Source organism: Oncorhynchus nerka, linkage group LG8 (assembly GCF_034236695.1).
Source record: "Oncorhynchus nerka isolate Pitt River linkage group LG8, Oner_Uvic_2.0, whole genome shotgun sequence".
NCBI lineage: Eukaryota > Metazoa > Chordata > Actinopteri > Salmoniformes > Salmonidae > Oncorhynchus > Oncorhynchus nerka.
Genome location: NC_088403.1, coordinates 14,515,147 through 14,539,827, shown reverse-complemented (window position 1 = coordinate 14,539,827; position 24,681 = coordinate 14,515,147). Strand labels below are relative to the sequence as shown.

The following is a 24,681-nucleotide window of genomic DNA, read 5'->3' as shown; positions in this document are numbered from 1 at the left end:
TCATCAGGATGGGGTATCTGCTCTCATCAGGATGGGGTATCTGCTCTCATCAGGATGGGGTATCTGCTCTCATCAGGATGGGGTATCATCTCCCATCAGGATGGGGTATCATCTCTCATCAGGATGGGGTATCATCTCTCATCAGGATGGGGTATCATCTCTCATCAGGATGGGGTATCATCTCTCATCAGGATGGGGTATCATCTCCCATCAGGATAGGGCATCCTACTGTATGATATAGGGGTCTATTAGAAAACCTGTGCAAAATATGAATGTTTAAATAGTTTGTCGGTAAGTGTGGCTCAGTTAGTTGAGCGCGGCGCTTGCCCTGCCAGGATCATGGGTTTGATTGGACTTATATAACATGTATGCAGGTTATTTGAAAGTGTTTAGTGCCAGTATTTGGCTCAGTTTAGAAGGTCAAGGATTTGTCCGACCCCACTAAGGTGATTGGACTTTCCCCTCACGATAGGCCAACGGTGTTTATGCAATTCATCCACTAGGCAAAACCCTGACAGGTAGCCTCTCTGTGGCCAGATGTCCTCTCCTCTCTCCCAGTAGACACATCAGAGGATCAGTGGTGCGGTCAACCCTGTCTGGCACCAGGGAGGGGGGGACAGGTAGTGTTCCCCCCCAGAGGGCTTCGTATCCTGGGGATCATCCATCCACCTGCCCCTGTGTCTGGCTGAATCCTGTACCCCTCGGATCAGAGCCTGAGGGTGAAGGAGGTTGTGGGTAAAGACACATGCTGGGAGGGGCAAGACACGGTTGTCTGCTTCCCTGATGGATGACCGCAAATGATTGCACTGCTGGGTGTGTGTGTCCTGTTTCCTGGGGCTGTTGGAGTTATGGGAAGAGGAACATGTGATAGGAGGGATTCATAGTTGGGTGGAATAAGGTTGAGATAAGAGCATCTTAATGTATTTATTTATACTTGTCATAATGTATATCAGGTCATATGTGAAGACATTTTTGGCAGATGTATCAACAGATAGCATCAACAGGTAGCATCAACAGGTAGCATCAACAGGTAGCATCAACAGGTAGCATCAACAGGTATCATCAACAGAGAGCACCAACAGAGACCATAAGCTATACGACATGGTACCATGACAGCATCTAGTTATCAGCATCTAGTTAACACACACACATACAAACACAGACAAACACACACGCACAAACACACACGCACAAACACACACAATCACAAACACACGCACACAAAACGAGGGGGGAACGGGGCGACCCCTTGTTTATTTTGGATGCCAGATCTAGTATATACAATCTACGTCTGAGGAAAGGTGCTCAACAAGGAACAGAAATAGCAATGCATGTGAATTGTGTTCAGTGCAGTGAGATAACATAGCGTAGCATTTTCCCCATTACCAGAAGCAGCTGCTCTTTCTCCGTTTTCTAATGTTATGGAGACTGGAAAGTTGTAATTAATAACTGGTGTTTGTTGTTTCTCGATGCAGAGCCTAAAATATGAAAGGAAGAAAGAGAGAGTCGCAGCTTGCCAGAGTTATAATGATTGCAGTGCAGGTGCCTGGGAGATGCCCTTGAGAATGCGGTACAAGCGAGAACATGGAAAAAAAGTCTACATCCTTGGAGTTACAGCTAAGAGACACTGCATACAAAGGCATTGGTTATTTACAAATGGATAAATGCTGGAGCCAAATGCTCCGGGGTGACTAGGATCAGATTCCCCTCCCCAATCTTAATCTTAATCAAAAGTAGGGGGAAATTCCAAACTGACCCAAGATCAGCGTCTTATGGCAACTTCACCCTACACCGAGCCAAAGACTTGTCAAGGCTGACACAACACCTCAAGAGACGGTCGAAGTTTGAGGACAAACGAGCTCCACTGAAACAAAGTACATCAACACAGACTAGTGCTGTCATGCCTCATTATTTAGAAAGGCAGGGTATTGACAGGAAGGCAGCTACTCTGTGACTAAATGCCTCAGCTCAGATCGATGCCGAGTCATGAATGATGGCTAATATGGCCGCCGCCAAACACAGGGCGGTGACAAAGAATCGTCCCAGTGAGTTTGTCTGGCAACGAGGATTGATTTTCTTGCAGGGTAAAGGTATCCATATTAGGAAAGAGTCACACATCCATGGATGTGACTCAGACACAACCTCCACGGATGTGGGACTGTCCTAATATGGATACCATACAGGGCTGTGTTTCTCCACCACAGGGATAAACAAACAGAATGATCATTAGCCTCAAGACTCATTCCCTATTATAATCAGCTGATGATGTGTTTTGTGTGTTAAGCAGTGGAGGGCGGCCCGAGTTTCTGAAGCTAGAGATTCCTTTTTGTTGATACTATATTGCCGGGTGATTCAGAGAAGTAGGCCAGAGTCAACCACAGAGGGTTGTGGTGGTTGAATGGTAATAGAGGCTTGTTGTTGCCAGCCTTTTTCTGGGAAGTTCTGTGTGATGTGAAATCATGGGTCTGAAAGGAATATTACCTGGGATGATTGAATTTAATCTTTTTATAAGAATGAATGAAAGTCACATTATTAATAATTCAATTGACTGCCGCGCTGCCTGGCTCTGTTGTGGATTATACAAATGGAATCATATTAAATGATGCATGCTATTGCATAATTACAGCGATAAAAAATGTATGAGTCTACATGGGCCTCGGTTGTTTCGATCAAAGACACCAATCATGAATTCCGTAAACAAGATCCAGAATTTGCAGAAGACGAGAGATGAAGTTTGAGGATGATCATGGATAGATTGTGTGCTGTCATATTGTAATGCCTAACCTCTAGCTCATTCATCATGAATACTGGAGCACAGTTGAAGAAAATGCATACATGGTAGACTTGTCCATAGAGAAATATTGATCTCTAGTTTACACCTACTTATGTCTGATCCAATCCTCACACATATTTCCTGGGTGGCCACAGTCATTATGGTTTTGGAATGAATGAATGAATGAATGAATGAATGAATGGAGAATTGGATTTGTCACAAGCGTAAGACACAATAGAGACACACCTCTTTAATCTGGTACCCCACATAGAGAGGTGGAATACCATTATCCTAGAGAGGAGAGGATCCAGGTTGTGCTGTGCCAGTACAGGGGATCAGACCCAGCGTGGGGAGCTGGGGAATGGGAGCTGGGGGCTGGGGGCTGGTGGCTGGCTGGGGCTGGTGGCAGGGGACTGGGGACTGGGGGCAGCGGACTAGGGGCTGGGGACTGAGAGCTGGGAGCTGGGGACTGGGGACTGAGAGCTGGGGGCTGGGAGCTGGGAGCTGGGGACTGGGGACTGGGAGCTGGGGACTGGGAGCTGGGGACTGGGAGCTGGGGATTGGGAGCTGGGGACTGGGAGCAGGACATGGGAGCTGGGGGCTGGGGGCTGGTGGCAGGAGCCTGAGGTCTGCATCTGGAGGGGCAGACAGCTGGGTGACCCTTGAGGATGCCAGACGGTGCCAGCCACCCCATTTGAGCCAGGCGGGCTGCCAAGCATTGTGGGAAGCATAAAGTAGTGTCTTTCTGGCTCTTGGGAAGTGAGACAAAGTGATATAGTAGCTGGTGTCTTGTTTCTCTGGAGATGCAGAGCCATTTTATTCATACTGTGACTCCGCCATGTTGTAATCTTCAGCCTTGAGGCAGCAGAACACAGAATAGTCTGTCTGTCTAATCCACACCAGAGAAAGGGTGAGAACTGTGCACGGCATGCTGCTGTCATCTGGACTGGCTGTGTTGTACTGTAGTCTGCAGCTTGTGTTGTTGGACTGAGCTCATGTGGTGTTGTTTTGGTTGGCCCCTGACTGGCACTGCTGGCTGGTAAAAGCCATCTGCACTGCAGCAGCGACCAAGCCCTGTCTTGTGCAAACCAAGCCCTGTCTTGTGCAAACCAAGCCCTGTCTTGACAAACCAAGCCCTGTCTTGTACAAACCAAGCCCTGTCTTGTACAAACCAAGCCCTGTCTTGTGCAAACCAAGCCCTGTCTTGTGCAAACCAAGCCCTGTCTTGTGCAAACCAAGCCCTGTCTTGTGCAAACCAAGCCCTGTCTTGTGCAAACCAAGCCCTGTCTTGTGCAAACCAAGCCCTGTCTTGTGCAAACCAAGCCCTGTCTTGTGCAAACCAAGCCCTGTCTTGTGCAAACCAAGCCCTGTCTTGTGCAAACCAAACTCAAAGCCCTGTCTTGTGACGGATCACCAAACTGAAGCCCTGTCTTGTCCCAGAGCGCAAACCAAGCCCTGTCTTAGGTTCATGCTCTACAACATCCCAAGCCCCTGCCTGTCTTGCACTTGTCAAACTGCAAGCCCTGTCTCATCCAGAACGCCGCAGCCCGTCTGGTGCAAACCAAGCCCTGGTCTTGTGCTACAAGACCAACGGAGCAAGCCCTGTACCTCCAGGCTCTGATCAGGCCCTACACCCAAACAACGTTCAAGCCCTGCCTCCCTCTTGTGCAAACCAATGGTGGAACAAACTCCCTGTCTTGTGAAACCCCACCTCTTTCAGGAATACCTAGGATAGGTCTTAAAAGATTTAGACCAAGTTCCACTGGATGTCCCTGTCTTGTCTGCAAACTTAAATGTAAATGTAAATGTTGTGCAAACCAAGCCCTGTCTTGTGCAAACCAAGCCCTGTCTTATGCAAACCAAGCCAGGCAGAGGAGCAGTGACATGCCGCTGTCTATTTCCTCAAGGCATGTCTCATTCCCAGCATCTGCAAAATAACTATTTAATTGAGTTGAACACTGTTCAATTGGATTCTACTGGCAGTGACAGCCATTATGTTTATCAAATACCTGGTTTTCAAGGCTAATCTAAAAAATGACATATTGAAACAATGTCAATCACATTGCCCTCTAAAGCCAATGCTCATAATGATTTCCATTTAGTCTGAATCCCCATCAGACTCATTCTGTGGTTAGGAAACAAGCCTTGTGAATAATGTATAGAGATGAATCTATATAGACAGCCTGCCTGCCTCGCCTATTATATATGAGTTCATTTCCTTTCAAGGCTTTTCAGACAAACAGCACACAGTTTGCTCACTCTTCTTCCAGGAAGGGGTTCTGTTGTTGTCTCTCATCCTGAGGCTACTAGATTCATCCCCCTTTCTCTCCATCCTGCTGCAATTAACCCCTCGTGGTCCAGCACTGGCTCTTATTGGTCTGCGTGGCGTCTCTTGGCGATTAAGTGGGTGGCGGGCGGATCCTAACGGGAGGGAGGGGAATAGGGGGGAGGAGGGGTTTTGCGGAGCGATGGGGTAGGTGTCCCTCCACTCTCTGTAACTATCCGAGTGCAGTCGTGTCACAGCTAGCTGTACAGCCAGCCAGGGCAGGTGGGCTGGGCTCCTGACTCTAGTTAGGGCGCTATAGTCAGTCAGCCAACCAGGGAAGGAGCCAGGCAGGGAAGGAGAGCCTCAGCCAGCCAGTCGGTCCCTGTAACAACAGACAGCCATAATCCATCCATCCTTCCCAGAGAGGTGAGTGGGAGTCAGCTGGCTCCAACGCTTTACCCCCCTTCACACTTTACCCCCTTTCACACACACACACACACACACACACACACACACACACACACACACACACACACACACACACAGACACACACACACACACACACACACACACACATGCTATTGATTGCTGTTCGTTTGGTGTGCTCTCTCAGACCAGTAGGGAATGACTTATACTGATGGGACAGTTTACAGTTTGGCTTTGGCTAAGCTGGATGAGCCTGCTGGTTAAGAGAGATGGAAAACATTGATTAAGGTCATTTAGCACGGCATGTTTTCTGACATGTAATTGCGAGAGCCTCGGGGCTCAATAGCATTAGGCTAGGATTACAGGACGGACTAACACGGCTAGAGCACTTTGAAAGCAGTTTCTTTGAAAGCGTCCCCATTATGGCGTGGACGTGTGTCTCACAATTCACTTCACCCTACACTGCTCTAAACCGTGTTCAGCCTTTTATTCTCTTTGTTTTGAGGTGGAATGGGTGTCACAGATGGATCCTGAGTGTATTTCATGGTATTAAGCGAATGAGTGTCAACTCGAAAATGACTGTTTATCTCTTTGGATTTATCGTCTTAACATTTTCATGATTCTTCTGAAGGAACGTTGATGAGGTCCTTGATTTATACATACGGTCACTTTCAATTTAGTATTGAAGACAAGCCGTTTATGAAAACACCTCAGGGCGTCCTCCACCTCCCAACAGAGTCTCTGTGGCTGCATTTAGAACACAAACAGTTCTTTACAAAAGGCGCCAAATGAAAGAACTGTATGGATGAATGTGCTTGTCATTGTGTTGAGAAATGCAGAGGGAACACATCACTGTATCTTCTTATTGTGAGAGTCTGGGTGATGTGTGGGAGTTTGGGTCGCTGTTACACAAGAAGTCCTCAGAGAAAGGGTCACATCCTACTGTCGATGTCGGTCACACACACACAACACCACAAGGTACTGTTCTGATAAAGACATTGCTTCTTCCATTCCTCTGTTCGTCTCTGTATTACAGAGTCTTTACAGTCGTCCGTTCTACATGCTGCAAATAGCATTGAAATCGTCTGGGTTTTTTCTCCCTTCGCCGAGCAACACTTACAGTATTGAATATTGCATGGGACGCTGTTTGCATGGATGAGAGGAGCCATTTCATTGCACTCTATGTTTGGAAATACGTGCCACAATGCATAGTAGGAAACACAAGCATCAATACTAGACACTGCCGTTGTTATTAAACCTGAGGGAAATCTAGCACGTCAAGAGAAAAGGCTTCTGGGTTTACAGGAAGTTGAACAGAGTCTTCAGTGTGTATTGTGACTTTCCTAAAGTGTATTTTCTGGATATGATATATTGTATACAGTACCAGTCAGTAGTTTGGACACTTTCTTTATTTGTTCTATTTTCTACGTTGTAGAATAATAGTGAAGACATCAGAACTATGAAATAACACATATGGAATCATGTAGTAACCAAAAAAGTGTTAAACAAATCAACATTTCCACCGGTCTAATGTCCATTGCTCGTGTTTCTTGGCCCAAGCAAGTCTCTTCTTATTGGTGTCCTTTAGTCGTGGTTTCTTTGCAGCAATTCGACCATGAAGGCCTGATTCACACAGTCTCATCTGAACTTTTGATGTTGATGTGTCTGTTACTTGAACTCTGAAGCATTTATTTGGGCTGCAATCTGAGGTGCAGTTAACTCTAATGAACATATCCTCTGCAGCAGAGGTAACTCTGGGTCTCCCTTTCCTGTGGTGGTCCTCATGAGAGACAGTTTCATCATAGCGCTTGATGGTTTTTGAGATTGCACTTGAAGAAACGTTCAAAGTTCTTGACATTTTCCGTATTGACTGACCTTCATGTCTTAAAGTAATGATGGACTGTCGTTTATCTTTGCTTATTTGAGCTTTTCTTGCCATAATATGTACTTGGAGAAAATAGTCCATAGCATGGACTTTTACCAAATAGGGCTATCTTCTGTATACCACCCTTACCTTGTCATAACACAACTGATTGGCTCAAACGCATTAAGTTAATTTAACACATTTTTTACTTTTAAGAAGTCACACCTGTTAATTGAAATGCATTCCAGGTGACTACCTCATGAATCTGTTTTTTGAGAATGCCAGTTGTCATCAAGGCAAGGGTGGCTTTGAAGAATCTCAAATATAAAATATATTTTGATTTGTTTAACACTTTTTTGGTTACTACATGATTCCATATGTTTTATTTGATAGTTTTGATGTCTTATCTAGTTTTCTACAATGTAAAAATGAATAAAAAACCCTGAATGAGTAGGTGTGTCCATATGTTTGACTGGTACTGTACATGATATACAGAAGGAGGAATCAACATGCTCTACATCTAGCAACATATCGAGACACACAGCGGGACTTACACGTTGTTGTTTATTAAAGAGCTTGTGACTCAAACACCTATACTGTTAGTGTTGACATAGCTTCAGGGCTGTGATAGGGTTATTGGTCATAGCTGTGAGCTCTGTCTGGGGCCGGGCCCCTAGAGATATGGAGAGGCCCCTAGCGTGTGTCGCCCATCCGCAGCTCTGAGGGACTCGCTGCCTGTCAGAGACATCACCGATGATTCCATCAGGGGCTGGTGCCTAGGGATGCACCTCTATTAAATATTCAGCCAATACAGGCATGCTCTCAGGACAGCCCTCAGGGGTCCTCCTGTAAACTGGCCTTGGCTGCACTAAGCTAGGCTGAGGGGGGAGAGGAGTTAAATACCTTTAGGTAGTACTGTAGGGTTACTTTACCTGTACTGTATATTAGTTATTACTACATTTGCACACACTGTATATAGATTTTTCTATTGTGTTATTGACTGTACTCCTTCTTCTAGTCAAATACAACCATTCTGAATTGCACATTAGAGTCAGTCACTTAATTAAAGCAATTGACAGAGAAATCAAAAGGGTTAGTTAGCGTTACGATTATAGGCTTATTTTTTAAGAACAATCCAGATCGCCCCAAGTCTGTGAGTCAACACGTTCTAACTGGGACAAATTGGGGTGGAAAATAGCAGAGAATTATAATCTTATTTCCCAGCACTTTGTAGACTAATTAATATTACTTTGGATTGTCAGCATTGTGTTAAGAAGACCACCGCAGGAGGGAAGAGGGAATTGTACCCAATGTGTCACAGCTGAGAGTGGGAGAGAGACAATTTACTCACTTTTAGAAAAGAATTTGAAGGCAGTGGAGATTTTAAACAGCCATCTGTTTTAGTTCTGCTCATTAGTGTGGCAGCCAATAATAACACAGGCTAAGTAGCTATTTGGATATCCAAACAGTATCATATGGATAGATAGTCATCACTTGTTAGCTGTTAGTCAAGGCTGACACTCTCACAAGATTTTCATACCATTTCCTTGAAAACCATCCCTGTAATTTTGTGATTTAGACTCAATTTGGGATACGGAATATAACAGCCATCCCTTCTTCACAGGAAATTAGCCTCCCCTCTCTACTCAATCCTCCCAAATAGACAGTGCTGCCGTCGATGTTATCAAAAGTGATGGATTTGGTGGGGGAATTGAAAGTATATCAGATAAGAGTCTCTTTCCTTTGTCTGGTCTTCTCTCACAGAAGACTCACCTTATAGATTGATCAGGAGTTTGATGTGTAAGATTGGGCATAAAGGACTATTGACGCTGTACAGTAGTATAGTTTTTATCTCATGAAATGTTTAGTATTTATCTCATGTATTTATTATATTATTAGTAACATAGTATGTACTGTATCTCATGAAATGTTAGAAAGTTTAGGAGCTCTATTTTGTCTTACTATTCTGGCCCGGTTGCCTACGCAGTACGCAGTAATCCAAAGGTATTGATCATCAGAAAGGAGACACGAGTCATCTAAGGGCCGGTCTCTCATCACTTCCCAAAACGGGGATTTAGGTATGCTACCAGTTCCTCTGAGATGCTGATAGATCCATTCCAAATAGCACCCTATTCCCTTGTACTGCACTACTATGATAACAGTTTTTTAGACGCAGTCTTAGACGTGTCTCTGTCTGCCCTCTTCTTGTCTGTTACCCAAGGATACCTGGTCTCTGGAGACGTTTAGGAAAGGGACATCACATTCCCCCCTGTTGGTGTTGTAGTTGTGAAGAACACAGGACCGGCTCTAGCCTTTTAGGGGCCCTAACTGAGATTTATTCCGTTTTAAAACTCATTTTCTGCAGTTCTACACATTTTGCCATGTTAATGATATCTGAGTGAGAGTGACTAACTAAATCAATGCTGGCCCCCTGGAGGTCAGGGCTTTAGGGCACGTGCCCTGTGTTGGCCCCCTGGAGGTCAGGGCTTTAGGGCACGTGCCCTGCGTTGGCCCGCTGGAGGTCAGGGCTTTAGGGCACGTGCCCTGCGTTGGCCCCCTGGAGGTCAGGGCTTTAGAACACGTGCTCTGCGTTGGCCCCCTGGAGGTCAGGGCTTTAGGGCACGTGCCCTGCGTTGGCCCCTTGGAGGTCAGGGCTTTAGGGCATGTGCCCTGCGTTGGCCCCCTGGAGGTCAGGGCTTTTGGGCACGTGCCCTGCGTTGGCCCCCTGGAGGTCAGGGCTTTAGGGCACGTGCCCTGCGTTGGCCCCCTGGAGGTCAGGGCTTTAGGGCACGTGCCCTGCGTTGGCCCCCTGGAGGTCAGGGCTTTAGGGCACGTGCTCTGCGTGACCGGTCAGTATTCGGCCATGATTATTAGTTTAGATAGCTGGCTAGACTCATTTACCAGTCTAAAAATTGTTAGCTGACATGGCTTATTGAGTGACTGAGATAACAACAACAAAATTGCTGATGCACAACCAACTTTCTGACTTGTACCTTGTGTATTTTTCTATTCTAACTCGCAACAGTAAGTTGAGACCCCGACTGAGTTTATAAACGGGTTGGGCGCCCCTTAGCAGCCTGGGGCCGGCCCTGGAAGAACAGGACAGGTTTCTTTATTTTCAGAGGGGCACATCTAAGTAGAAAGACGATGTGACCTGACAAAAGCTGCTGTCACTATGGAAACTCAAGCGTTAGCCCTGGGTGCCCCTCATCGTCGAGTACCATCATCGTCGAGTCAGAAGTTTATCTCTCCATGTTCCATTCTAGGAGGGGAAAGTCACTGTCAGCCACCACAAGTGCTTTGGATGCTGAAGCTCGTCGTAACAACTTCCAGGCAAAGTCGCGGCGTCGCCATCGGCCACTTAAGATAAGAGGAAGTGATTACAGCAAACAAGACAGATTTTTTCGAGGCTATCGATTTCCGTGTCTTTGTAGAATCCTATTGGAGAAAAGATGCATAGTGCCTTTCACTTTAAGCACCAACTGACTCCGTTTGAGATCAGGTCAGTGCAGCTCTTGCGGTGAAACGACAATTAAACGTTTGATGTTAGAGTAGCTGGTGATCTTTGAAATGGCTTGTTCACAAAGTAACCACTTTGATTGATTCGATGTAAATACATCCAGGCTTTTAATGTGTAAAAGCAATGGGATACAAACTAGCTTGATAGCGTAGCTACACAGAAGCCCCATACATTTCTCTCCCAGACAATGGGTACGTTTACATGCACACAATACTATGATTATTGTGAATACCCAGATTGTGAATAGCTAATCATTCAAAAGAGTTTTTTTTAAATCTAGGTGTTTTAATTGGAGTGTGCTGCTTACTTGGAATATGACCTTAAGCTGGTTGAGATAATCAGAGTAAGATGTTTATGGCATAATCCACCTATTACCATAATCAGTTTGTTATTGAATTATTAGTGTGCATATAAACATACTCAATGGAAAGGCTCAAAGGCTCAACTGATGCCATCTAATCAATGCCACTAAGCACCTGTCCTGAATCAGGACTTAACGAGTGGTGTGGCCAATTACCACCTACAACACTAAGCACCTGTCCTGAATCAGGACTTAAAGAGCGGTGTGGCCAATTACCACCTACAACACTAAGCACCTGTCCTGAATCAGGACTTAATGAGGGGTGTGACCAATTACCACCTACAACACTAAGCACCTGTCCTGAATCAGGACTTAATGAGCGGTGTGGCCAATTACCACCTACAACACTAAGCACCTGTCCTGAATCAGGACTTAATGAGCGGTGTGGCCAATTACCACCTACAACACTAAGCACCTGTCCTGAATCAGGACTTAATGAGGGGTGTGGCCAATTACCACCTACAACACTAAGCACCTGTCCTGAATCAGGACTTAATGAGCGGTGTGGCCAATTACCACCTACAACACTAAGCACCTGTCCTGAATCAGGACTTAACGAGCGGTGTGGACAATTACCACCTACAACACTAAGCACCTGTCCTGAATCAGGACTTAACGAGCGGTGTGGCCAATTACCACCTACAACACTAAGCACCTGTCCTGAATCAGGACTTAACGAGGGGTGTGGCCAATTACCACCTACAACACTAAGCACCTGTCCTGAATCAGGACTTAACGAGCGGTGGGGCCAATTACCACCTACAACACTAAGCACCTGTCCTGAATCAGGACTTTGATGGGTGTGGCTTTTACCACCTACAACACTAAGCAATGAAAATCAGGATCTAACGCCCATTGAAGCAAACAATCAATACCACCATCAATTAAAACAATGAGGAAGTGAATAAATGTTTCTCGTGAAGATCTGCATCTTCACACATGAGGATTCAATCACTCACCCTGGGCATGGTCATCATTGAGACTGCCTCCTAATAATAGAGTTTGGGGACAAATGAAATGGCAAAATGATAAATGACATATGGCCAATGAGAAATTGGCTATCGTGAAATCCATGCCAGACAGGCCACAGGCAATTTATAGTTTCCATTTATTTCATGGAATTGAGATGTTCAGAGACCTATATTCCAAAAATATGGAGGAGCTGAGAATTCCCATTTAACTGTCAAGGATTCCATTTGTACAGATCAAACTTTTGCTCCAATTGAAATAGTTTCCAACTCTACATACAGTACAGTTAGAAAACGTGCCCTTTCCACCTACAACAGTTAGAAAAGCACCTGTCCTGAATCAGGACAGTTAGAAAACGTGCGGTGTGGACAATTACGTGCCCTTTCCACCTACAACACTAAGCACCTTTCCTGAATCAGACAGTTAGAAAACATGCCCTTTCCACCTACAACACTAAGCACCTGTCCTGAATCAGACTTAGAAAACATGCCCTTACCACTCTACAACAGTACAGTTAGAAAACACCTTTCCAGAATACAGTACAGTTAGAAAACATGCCCTTTCCACTCTACATACAGTACAGTTAGAAAACATGCCCTTTCCTGAATCAGGACTTACAGTACAGTTAGAAAACATGCCCTTTCCACTCTACAACAGTACAGTTAGAAAACATGCCCTTTCCTGAATCAGGACAGTACAGTTGAAAACATGCCCTTTCCAGCTCTACAACAGTACAAGCACCTGTCCTGAATCAGCTCTACATACAGTACAGTTGGACATGCCCTTTCCAGCTCTACAACATTCAGTTCAAAACAGACACAGCTTAATCAACTGTTGATGAAAACATGCCCTTTCCAGCTTAATAGTACAGTTAGCAAATATGCCCTTTCCAGCTCTAAAATAGCATAGAAAACATGCCCTTTCCAGCTCAAACAATCAGTTAGAAACCATGCCCTTTAAAACAATGAGGAAGTGAATAAATGCCCTTTCGTGAACTCTGCATCTTCACAGTTAGAAAACAATCACTTTCACTCTACATACAGTCATCAGTTAGAGACTGCCTTTCTCTAATAATACAGTTTGGGGAAAAATGAAATGGCAAAATGATAAATGACATATGGCCAATGAGAAATTGGCTATCGTGAAATCCATGCCAGACAGGCCACAGGCAATTTATAGTTTCCATTTATTTCATGGAATTGAGATGTTCAGAGACCTATATTCCAAAAAGATGGACAGTTGAAAACATGCCCCACTTTAACTGTAGAAAACATTCCATTTGTACAGATCAAACTTTTGCTCCAATTGAAATAGTTTCCAACTCTACATACAGTACAGTTAGAAAACATGCCCTTTCCAGCTCTACATACAGTACAGTTAGAAAACATGCCCTTTCCAGCTCTACATACAGTACAGTTAGAAAACATGCCCTTTCCAGCTCTACATACAGTACAGTTAGAAAACATGCCCTTTCCAGCTCTACATACAGTACAGTTAGAAAACATGCCCTTTCCAGCTCCGTCTTCTTAACAGGCTCACCCTGTTAGCATTGCAAAGGGGAATGATATTATTATTGTATAACCAACTGTGAACTTGATATTTAAATTCCTGGTGTTATCCAATGCTGATATGAATAGCTTTCAATCCCTTTGAAAAGCACGAAAGAGTTTGTAAAAATCAATGAGCAGGGAGAACGCACCCATGCATGTCCACACTGTTATATCTTTCAGAGGAACACCCACACACCTCTCCCAACACCCATTGTGAGCCTTTCATACAACTCATTAGTTTCTCCTTTTGAGCCTGTCTTTGGGTTTCAGCTTTGTCTTGGATGAGTTATAGATGTCAGAGGAGAAGTAATGTTCACTCGACTAAAATGGAATTAGCGAACTATTCTAGCAATGACAACTGATTCACTTTTCTAAGGGATTGGAAGTCATCTCTGATCTGTCATCTCTGGTATGTCATCTCCCATATGTGGTAGAGGACAGTTGCTCAGTCACATATGATTGAATTGAGACTACAATACTTCAGGGTTTATTGTTTCATGTCCTTGAGCAGGTTAAATCCTCTCCTCTCTCCCCTCTTAGACAGTCGATAAGGTTCCCACACGTTGTTGGTTCATTTGTCATATTTCTTTAGTTCCCTGTATGTATGACTGGTGCTATGCTGGATCAAATTGGCTGCATTTTCCTCTGAGGCTCCATTTCTAGCTTTAGTGAGGTGATCAGATTCCAAATGTTAATTCATGCTAGAGATACATACACACAGATTGTCATGGCAACCATCCACTGTGTGTGTGTGTGTGTGTGTGTGTGTGTGTGTGTGTGTGTGTGTGTGTGTGTGTGTGTGTGTGTGTGTGTGTGTGTGTGTGTGTGTGTGTGTGTGTGTGTGTGTGTGTGTGTGTGTGTGCATGAGCCTGAGACGGCGAGAGAACTAATACATTATTATTGAGGGGGATTTATTAGGTGTGATAAGAGAAAATGGAATTGGACATGACTGAAACATATTTCTGGAGATCCCCAATCTCTGGAGCTGTGGTAATTAAACAGCGTGTGCAGAAATGACCACTTGTTGAACCATATGGCCTTTGTTTAGGGGTTCTGGGTACATCACCTGCATAATAACCAGACCAGTGTTCAGATACTGTTTGAAATCCTTTCAAATACTTTATCTGGGTTTGATGATTCCGTTTGCCTGACGCAATGGAACCGATAGAATAGTTTCAAAACTGAAAAACCCACCCACCCACACTCCAGCCAGGCTCAAACAAACACCCAAAGTATTGGAAAGATTTTAAATAGTATTTGAACCCAGGCCTGATAAGAAAGTCAAAACCATCCAATGATGTCATGCTAACATGATCCATACATCATGTATATAGTCCTGATCCATACATCACATATATAGTCATGATCCATACATCACATATATAGTCCTGATCCATACATCACATATACAGTCCTGATCCATACATCACATATATAGTCCCGATCCATACATCACATATACAGTCCCGATCCATACATCACATATATAGTCCCGATCCATACATCCCATATACAGTCCTGATCCATACATCACATATACAGTCCTGATCCATACATCACATATATAGTCCTGATCCATACATCACATATATAGTCCTGATCCATACATCACATATATAGTCCTGATCCATACATCACATATATAGTCCTGATCCATACATCACATATATAGTCCTGATCCATACATCACATATACAGTCCTGATCCATACATCACATATATAGTCCTGATCCATACATCACATATATAGTCCCGATCCATACATCACATATACAGTCCTGATCCATACATCACATATACAGTCCCGATCCATACATCACATATATAGTCCCGATCCATACATCACATATACAGTCCTGATCCATACATCACATATATAGTCCTGATCCATACATCACATATACAGTCCTGATCCATACATCACATATACAGTCCTGATCCATACATCACATATATAGTCCCGATCCATACATCACATATATAGTCCTGATCCATACATCACATATATAGTCCCGATCCATACATCACATATACAGTCCTGATCCATACATCACATATATAGTCCTGATCCATACATCACATATATAGATCCATACATCACATATATAGTGATCCATACATCATATACATCCCGATCCATACATCACATATATAGTCCCTGATCCATACATCACATATACAGTCCTGATCCATACATCACATATATAGTCCTGATCCATACATCACATATACAGTCCTGATCCATACATCACATATACAGTCCTGATCCATACATCACATATATAGTCCCGATCCATACATCACATATATAGTCCCGATCCATACATCCCATATACAGTCCCGATCCATACATCACATATACAGTCCTGATCCATACATCACATATATAGTACTGATCCATACATCACATATATAGTCCTGATCCATACATCACATATATAGTCCTGATCCATACATCACATATATAGACCCGATCCATACATCACATATACAGTCCTGATCCATACATCACATATATAGTCCTGATCCATACATCACATATACAGTACTGATCCATACATCACATATACAGTCCTGATCCATACATCACATATATAGTACTGATCCATACATCACATATATAGTACTGATCCATACATCACATATATAGTCCTGATCCATACATCACATATACAGTCATGTTTTGACCCTGCTGGTGATCTATGAATGTTTGAACATTTTGAAGAGTGATGTGGCCTTAATGGCCATGTACTCTTATAACCTCCACTAGGTTCCTGCCTTTCTAGGGAGTTTTTCCTAGCCACCGCTTCTACATCTACATCTGCATTGCTTGCTGTTTGGGGTTTCAGGCTGGCTTTCTGTATATCACTTTGTGACATCAGCTGATGTAAAAAAGGGCTTCATAAATACATTTGATTTGTTGAGAAATTATCCCAAGATACACAATACCCAGATGTCAATAGCCTAATGAAGATTTAAAGAGGGCCACCGCCACTCAATGTACTAATTAGAGAGGATAAATGATCAACAACAGTGATAGATGGGAGGAGGTGATTGGAAATTGAGCGAATCCCCACCCACGACAGAGATTGCTTGTTTCCGGCTCCTGGCTCCCTGGGGACTGGGTAGGTTTCATTAAGGCAGCGTGATAGGAAGCCAGGTACAACGCATAGTGATTATTGGGACTTTGCCATTGTAATTGTTTGTAAGCTTGTGTAGTCAAATTAATCTATGATCGTATGCTATCCACTTGTTGTTTGTATGCTGTTCTTTGTATGACATTTTAATATTTGATTATTAACCAATGATATTAGGCCACTCTTGGCCATGATTACAGACACCTGTGTCTTTTGACACTATATAAACGAGTCACCCTGCAGTGTTTGTGATTATACCCTGAAGACAGCTTGGCTGTCGAAACGTTGGTAATTACATTTTTGCATCTGAGCTCCTAGAATGTGCGGCTCTCTTTTATTTTCAAGTTTTCTACTCCGCTAGCCAGCACCTCATCTTAATAGGTGTGTGTTTCTTTTTCTTCTACAACGCATAGTGCACCTCGGGGTGAAGTTTCCCCTAGGTACAGATCCAGGATCACCTTCCCCTCCACAAATCATTAAGTTAACCATTAGTTAGGGAAATGCAAAACTGACTAAAGATCAGTGTCTAGGTGCAACTTCACCCTACACAGAGTGCATTACCTGCAGGTTGGAAAGGGAAAGGGGTGCAGAGATGCACGTTTCTGAGTTTACCTGAAGGGTTACTGGAAGGGTGAAGGAGAGGATTGTTGGTATTTGTGGAGGGATGACAAAATGGAATGAAAGATTGATATGGTGGGAAGATGGATGGCTTCTGTCTTTATCACTCATCTCTGACTCTCTCTCTCTCTCTCTCTCTCTCGTAGTTGGGATGACAGCAGTTCAGTCAGCAGCGGTCTCAGTGACACTGTAGATAACATCAGCACAGACGATCTGAACACGCCCACCTACCCTGCCATCACATCGTCACCACGCAAGAACAAGGCAGCCCAGGTACAGTACACCATGGAGTGTAAATGAAGGCAGTAGGCTTGTCCGAGCCTGAACAACCCATAGAGCCTATATCCTGTTTATTCTCTTATAAATGAACAAGAATAGAGTATATCCATGCTTCCAGACATTGAACTAACTGTGAGTAATGATACTGAAGCATCACTGTCTTTGCACTTGCTTCAATTAAAACAGGGACTTGTCTGTCATACTTTTTATGTGTATGTGTAACAATGAGGTATATCACTGTAGTCTGGAAAGGAATCTATTTACTTTGTTTTAATTGGCTTTCAAGAGAGAAAGCCAAGGAAATGTACAGCAGAACCCATTCCTTGTGCAGTGTTCAGGGAGCATGGTAAAAATAGCCAAGTATGTGTGCCTTGTGGAAACCTCAACAGATTGATCTCTTATTAAGAGACTGTTGGTGTGGTTAGTGAGGGGGGGGTTCACCATCTGTCAGGTGGCTTACTCATACTGTATTGTGTGTGTGTGTGTGTGTGTGTGTGTGTGTGTGTGTGTGGTTTTCTTTTGTTTTGTTTTACTATCCTTGTGGGGACCAGAAGTCTTCATAAGGATAGTAAAACAAGGAAAAAACCTGTTTTAGTGTTAGGGGTTAAGTTTAGGTTTATAATTAGGGGTTAGGGAAAATAGGATTTTGAAATGGAATACATGTTTTGGTCACCACTAGGATAGTAAAATAAAGGTGTGTGGGTTACTGACTGTCCCAGGCGGACACACACCAGCATGTGGAGCAGGAGGTCAGTAGCAGCTGGGCCGGAGCTGAAGATCTGAAGAAGGTGGACGAGGAGCTGGATGTCAGCATGGAGCCCGGCTCAAAGTGGAAGCCTTCCTCCTCCTCTGCCTCCTCGCCAGCGGGGCAGTGCGGTGAGGATCCCGGGCAGAAGACGGGCCTACCCATGTCCCAGACTGGCTCCTGGAGGAGGGGTATGACTGCCCAGGTGGGCATCACGCCCCCCCGGACCAAAGGAACCAGCGCCACCCTAAAAACCCCTGGTAGGACCCGCCCTCCTTCTTCTTCTACTTCAGACCTTGCTTATTTCTTTCTACCATGGCCCTGTTGGAAAACTGTAGAAATAACTTCCTTCCTTTCTTGTTGTCTTGAGGTGAGCACAGATCTACAGTATAAGTGATTGTATCGGTGTATCAAAGGTTACCGCCGTATTACGTCCACCAATTCAGATCTGTGATTACTTCAAGGAAGGTAGGAAGGATGTATTTCTGAACTATTTGAACAGGGCCCACGTCTAACTGAGGATGGATGGTGGTGTAGATTATTCTCTGACTGGTCATTCATTCAATCAAACTGCCTGTCTGGTTGATGTCCATCCTAGCTTCATTTATAAGTGAATTTCATTTGTTGATGTGTTCCAGTTTGACATTGATTAGATAACAGGGTCAAAGATTTTGGCCAATCAGATTATTCATTAAGAAACCTGTGTCGTTGCCCTTCGAGGCCTTCGGTAATGTTTGTCGTTTCTCCATTCTACTTTATCTTTTTCTCAATCGTGTTTTGGTTTGCTCAGCAAGTCTTCTCGTGTTTGGATTAGTATAGCTTTCTATTTTAGCTGAGCTTTGTGAAAAGAGTTGTAAAATGTTAGCGAAGTGTAAAGTCATTTGGCACACCTCCCTGTAGCCCTACAGATGATGACGAAGATGAGTCCCGTTATTTACCAATAAGCTGCGAGGTCCGTCTCCCCTCTGCTCGATCCTAGCTAAATTATTCCGTACCCCAGCAGTTTGCAGAGGGGAAGGTGTTTGCCAGCTTGTTAATGACTGGCCTTTGTATCGACAGGTAAAACTGATGACGCCAAGGCCTCAGAGAAATGCAAGGCCCCCTCCAAGACCGCTGGCATCCAGCGCTCGCCCTCCGACGCCGGCAAGAGCAGTGGCGACGAGGGAAAGAAACCCCCCTCGGGCATCGCCCGCCCCCCCACCACTGGGTCGTTCGGCTATAAAAAGATGGCCAGCCCCCCCTCCGGTGCCCTCATCACGTCCAGCGGTGCCACCCTGGCCAGTGGCTCCGCCACCCTGGGGAAGGTGCCCAAGTCTTCGGCTATCGGCAAGGGGACAGGGATCAGCGGAGGCCGTAAGACCAGCCTGGATGGCTCCCAGCCCCAGGACGATGGGGTGCTGATGGGCTGCGGAGGCTCCAAGGTGCCCCTCCAGTACCGCTCTCTGCCCCGGCCGGCCAAGTCCTCCAGCGGGGGTGTGGTGGGACGCAGCGGCCACCGCTCCAGTTCCAGCAGCATCGATTCCAATGTCAGCTGCAAGTCGGCCGGAGGAACGGGGACCAAGCGAAGGGACGCTGGGAAGGTGGGCTCTGGGCGCTCCAGCCCCATCCCCATCACCATCAACCAGACGGACAAGGAGAAAGTGGCCGTGTCAGACCAGGACCCAGCAGGTTTATCCACCTCCCCCAAATCCAGCCCCACCTCCACGGGCCAGTCTGGCCTCAGGCAACCAGGGTCCAAGTACCCGGACATTGCCTCACCCACCTTCCGCAGGTCAGTCAACAGTGCTCACTTGGTTTCCCCTGCACTCATATAAGAGCTTGGTAGCCTAGCCAAGCAGCTGCCATTTTTCATCTCTATTATAAAGGTGGAGGGAGCTTGTTGTTCCCTAGGCACTCTCACCGACTGCGTGCTCGAGGCCACCACAGAATAATGAAGTGTTGTTTGTGAGGTACAATGTTGTTTCTCAGCTCCAAGATGCTATTGATAGATAGTGTTCATTGGTGCTGTCAGAATTACAGGTAGAGGTTCACTTCTTCTCTGAAGCGACGCAGAATTAGCATTCCAAAGTCTCATATTTATATATATATTTTTTTAGGTAATAAGGTAATAAGACACTAAATCATATCCCAGCACAGAAACATTGGTCTGAGTTTGTTCGTTGGGCTTTAGAGTCGGGGAGGCAAAGGTTGCCCCCTGCTGTTCGGTAGATGTCATCACAGAAACTGATGGCATTTCTCTCAAGATGAACGGTAGATGATTTGCCATTCAGGTCAGGCTAAACTGATTCACTGACAGTGAGAAAGCTATTCTGTTCGCAAACCCCTGTCTCATTGGTTAGGTGTGTCCGGACACGGCCGCGCCGTCCGACCTGTCGAGGCGCAGAGTGCATTTTTGATTTGTGCGTATACCCCTTAGAAAAAGGCACCTATTAATTGGGAGCCTGTTTGATGGCAGCCCCACGTCAGACACAACAGGAAGGACCTGTGAACAACATATGTGTTTCTGAGTGACCAGATTGGCTGATTACATGCATGGAATAGAAATGGGGCAATGCTATGACCACAGCTGTCTGAACCACAGCTGTCTGAATTAAAATCACTGGGAGCTCCGTCGTCTCAACTGTCACCCTATTCCCATAGGGCTCTGGTCTAAATTAGTGTACTAAGTAGTGCAATATATAGGGAATAGGGTGCAATTTGGGATGCAGACATACTCTAACAGAGGCAGTAGGGAAGGTGTACTTCTTCATAGTGTCTATGAAGAAGAATAGGGTAGGCTTATGAGATAGTTGCTAAAGGTGATGAAGGATAGGGTAGGCTTATGAGATAGTTGCTAAAGGTGATGAAGAATATGGTAGGCTTATGAGATAGTTGCTAAAGGTGATGAAGAATATGGTAGGCTTATGAGATAGTTGCTAAAGGTGATGAAGAATATGGTAGGCTTATGAGATAGTTGCTAAAGGTGATGAAGAATATGGTAGGCTTATGAGATAGTTGCTAAAGGTGATGAAGAATATGGTAGGCTTATGAGATAGTTGCTGAAGGTGATGAAGAATATGGTAGGCTTATGAGATAGTTGCTAAAGGTGATGAAGAATATGGTAGGCTTATGAGATAGTTGCTAAAGGTGATGAAGAATATGGTAGGCTTATGAGATAGTTGCTAAAGGTGATGAAGAATATGGTAGGCTTATGAGATAGTTGCTAAAGGTGATGAAGAATATGGTAGGCTTATGAGATAGTTGCTAAAGGTGATGAAGAATAGGGTAGGCTTATGAGATAGTTGCTAAAGGTGATGAAGAATATGGTAGGCTTATGAGATAGTTGCTAAAGGTGATGAAGATAGGGGAGGGGCAGTGTTGAGCGGAATGCAAACTTTCCCCGAGCTCCTATTTCCTTGGTGTAATCAAATAAATGTAATACTGTTCTATATCAAACAACCTAGTTCTGAACCTAGAGATTGAGTTTGTTCTGTCTATGAGGGGATCATGATTTGCCATAGATAGTTTGTGAGTGAATGGAACCATCTCTTTCTCTCTCTCCCAGGTTGTTTGGCACCAAAGCCAGCAGCAAGGCCAGTACCCCCGGCACACCCGACTCAGGCAAGTGCCCCTCTGCGTTGGGCAGCCCTCATGGCACATTGGCGCGCCAGGCCAGCCTGGACTCTCCCTCCTCGGGCACGGGGAGCCTGGGCAGCGCGGGCGGGCAGAGCGGGGCTAGCAGCCCACTTTATGGCAAGGCCCCTGACCTGGGCACTGATTCGCCTGCCTCCAGCCCGGCGTCAGGCCTCTCGTTGCCCTCCAACGCCCGCCCCTGGCCCACCAACCTCAGCAGCTCCTCGGCATGCTCTGGCAGTAAGGACACACTGAGCTGTCAGAGCATGACCAGTCTGCACACCAGCTCCGAGTCCATTGACCTGCTGCTGGGGCACCACCACGGCCCCAAAGTCACCCGCACGGCCAGCGTCAAGTCCACGCTTTCTGAGGGGTGAGTCCCAATGTGGAACAACTCCATTAGGTTCCTGTGGGTAGTTTGTTTCAGCCCAGCGGGTGTAACATGTACATCAGTGGTGGCTGATGGGAAAAGATATTGTAATGGTTGGAATGAAGGGAACGATATCAAACACAGGGAAGCTACGTGTTTCACTCCGCTCCGTTTATTCCATTCCAGCCATTACAATGAGCCCGTCCTCCTATATCTTATCACACCAGCCGTCTCTGACACAGCCATCAATGTACAGACACTTTGAAAATGGACTTGTAGACTGTATGTATGGAATACAACGTCATGCTCGTCTTGTCCTTTCAGTATAGCTCACTGTTGTCATAGCGGTTTGTAATATTTCCTTCATTCACAGATTGTTGTCTAAATTGAGAGTATCAAACTAACCCAAATGTTCGGTTTAATGTGTGCTTTCCGTATGTCTGTTTCTTGGGTAACGTTGCCCATTGTAGTGATTGTCCTTTAGCATTCTCACTTTAGACAGTCTGTGTGTTCTATCAGTCAATAGATGTGAATTTAATCCATGGCATCATGATCGTTTAAATGTAGAATCTTAATTTGACCAGTTTCTCACAGCAGGAAAATAATCCTCCAGCAAGTGGAAATGACAGACATTAGAAATGACAGACATTCAACCTCATGTACAGTACACTACAAGATTGCATTTCCTGCTGTGCAACAACAGGGTGGTCAAATTAAGATCCTACACCTGTAGGTAATTCTAATGTTTTTCGTTTTCTGTGTCTTAACAGCATGCCTCTTGACAGAAACACACTCCCCAAAAAGGGACTGAGGTAACTCATCACTCATGCGTTGTCCTTTTAGTGTTTCCTTGTTTTGTCTCTTCATTCTCACAAGTTATTCATACATGTCTTTCTAAGTGACAAAATCTCATGTTGTGTCTAATATCATGTTGGTGTAGGAAAGCAGTGTTACATAATGACGTTAGAATTTTGCTTGACATTTGTCTCGGGAGATTTAGCCGATGAGGGTTTGGCACATTGAAAATTGAAAATATGAATGGGAGTGACAATTTAGTTTCACCTCATAAAAGGCTTCAATTGCTGTACAAATCCTGTTGAAGAATTCTCTTCTAGAGGTAGACTATTAGTCACTGGTGTTCCTCTGGACACTCCACAGTTCCTCACAGATTACAGGTGCCTGAAGTCAATGATCCCATGTAGTCTAGTGGATTCTGAATAGTTATATCCAGGCTATTTTTGAACTTTCTTTCCTCCTCGGCAAGGCAGGGCATCCATTTTAAATCAAGTTTCCACTACTCCTGTCCTATCTAATGACTGAAATCGTGTCCAAACCCTCAACACTAGAAGGTGTGGCACCCTATTGGCACCCTATTCCCTATATATAGTGCCCTACTTTTGATCTGGGTCCATAGGGCTCTGCTCAAAAGAAGTGCACTATGGAATATGGTTCCATTTGGGATTCAGCCACTATCACACCACCATGCAACAAATGGCTTTTTCTACCCAACTACTCTGTCTTCAAAAAGCACTGCAACAAGTCCAGGCTTCTGCCCAGGGTTTGATATTTCCCTTTATTAGACTGCAGTAGAGAGTGAATCTCTACCTTGAGTAGGAGTTCTGCAACCTTTTATAATTCACTGCATGTAATGCTAAGGGGATGTTTGACACAGAAAGAACACATATTTCCTTTTAACTGTACTTTCACAGCAGGCGTGGAGGCATTTTCCCTTCAGAAGTTTATTTCTATTGATCTCAGAAGCCACTCAGCAGTTTAGGACTGGGTTGTATTTCTTGTCGCTGCCTTTTTTTCTAGCCCAGAGGGATTCACAGCAACAAATAGCCTTTTTTTCTAGCCCAGAGGGATTCACAGCAACAAATTGCCTTTTTTTCTAGCCCAGAGGGATTCAAAGCAACAAATAGCCTTTTTTTTCTAGCCCAGAGGGATTCACAGCAACAAATGGCCTTTTTTTCTAGCCCAGAGGGATTCACAGCAACAAATGGCCTTTTTTTCTAGCCCAGAGGGATTCACAGCAACAAATGGCCTTTTTTTCTAGCCCAGAGGGATTCACAGCAACAAATGGCCTTTTTTTCTAGCCCAGAGGGATTCACAGCAACAAATAGCCTTTTTTCAAGCCAGATAATAGCTAAATGATTATGATATTCATGTGTCCAATGCTCAGTTTTTAAA

At 44.7% G+C, this 24,681-nt stretch overlaps 1 protein-coding gene across 1 annotated transcript in view; it reads left to right on the top strand.

Annotated features, from left to right (window-relative positions):
- Positions 1-24,681, top strand: part of nav3 (neuron navigator 3) — a 292,679-nt gene that overhangs the window by 215,363 nt on the left and 52,635 nt on the right. The window contains 5 exon segments of the mRNA XM_065021393.1: positions 17,632-17,758; positions 18,484-18,769; positions 19,569-20,280; positions 22,054-22,494; positions 23,262-23,303. Coding sequence (XP_064877465.1) covers positions 17,632-17,758; positions 18,484-18,769; positions 19,569-20,280; positions 22,054-22,494; positions 23,262-23,303 — 1,608 coding nt within the window.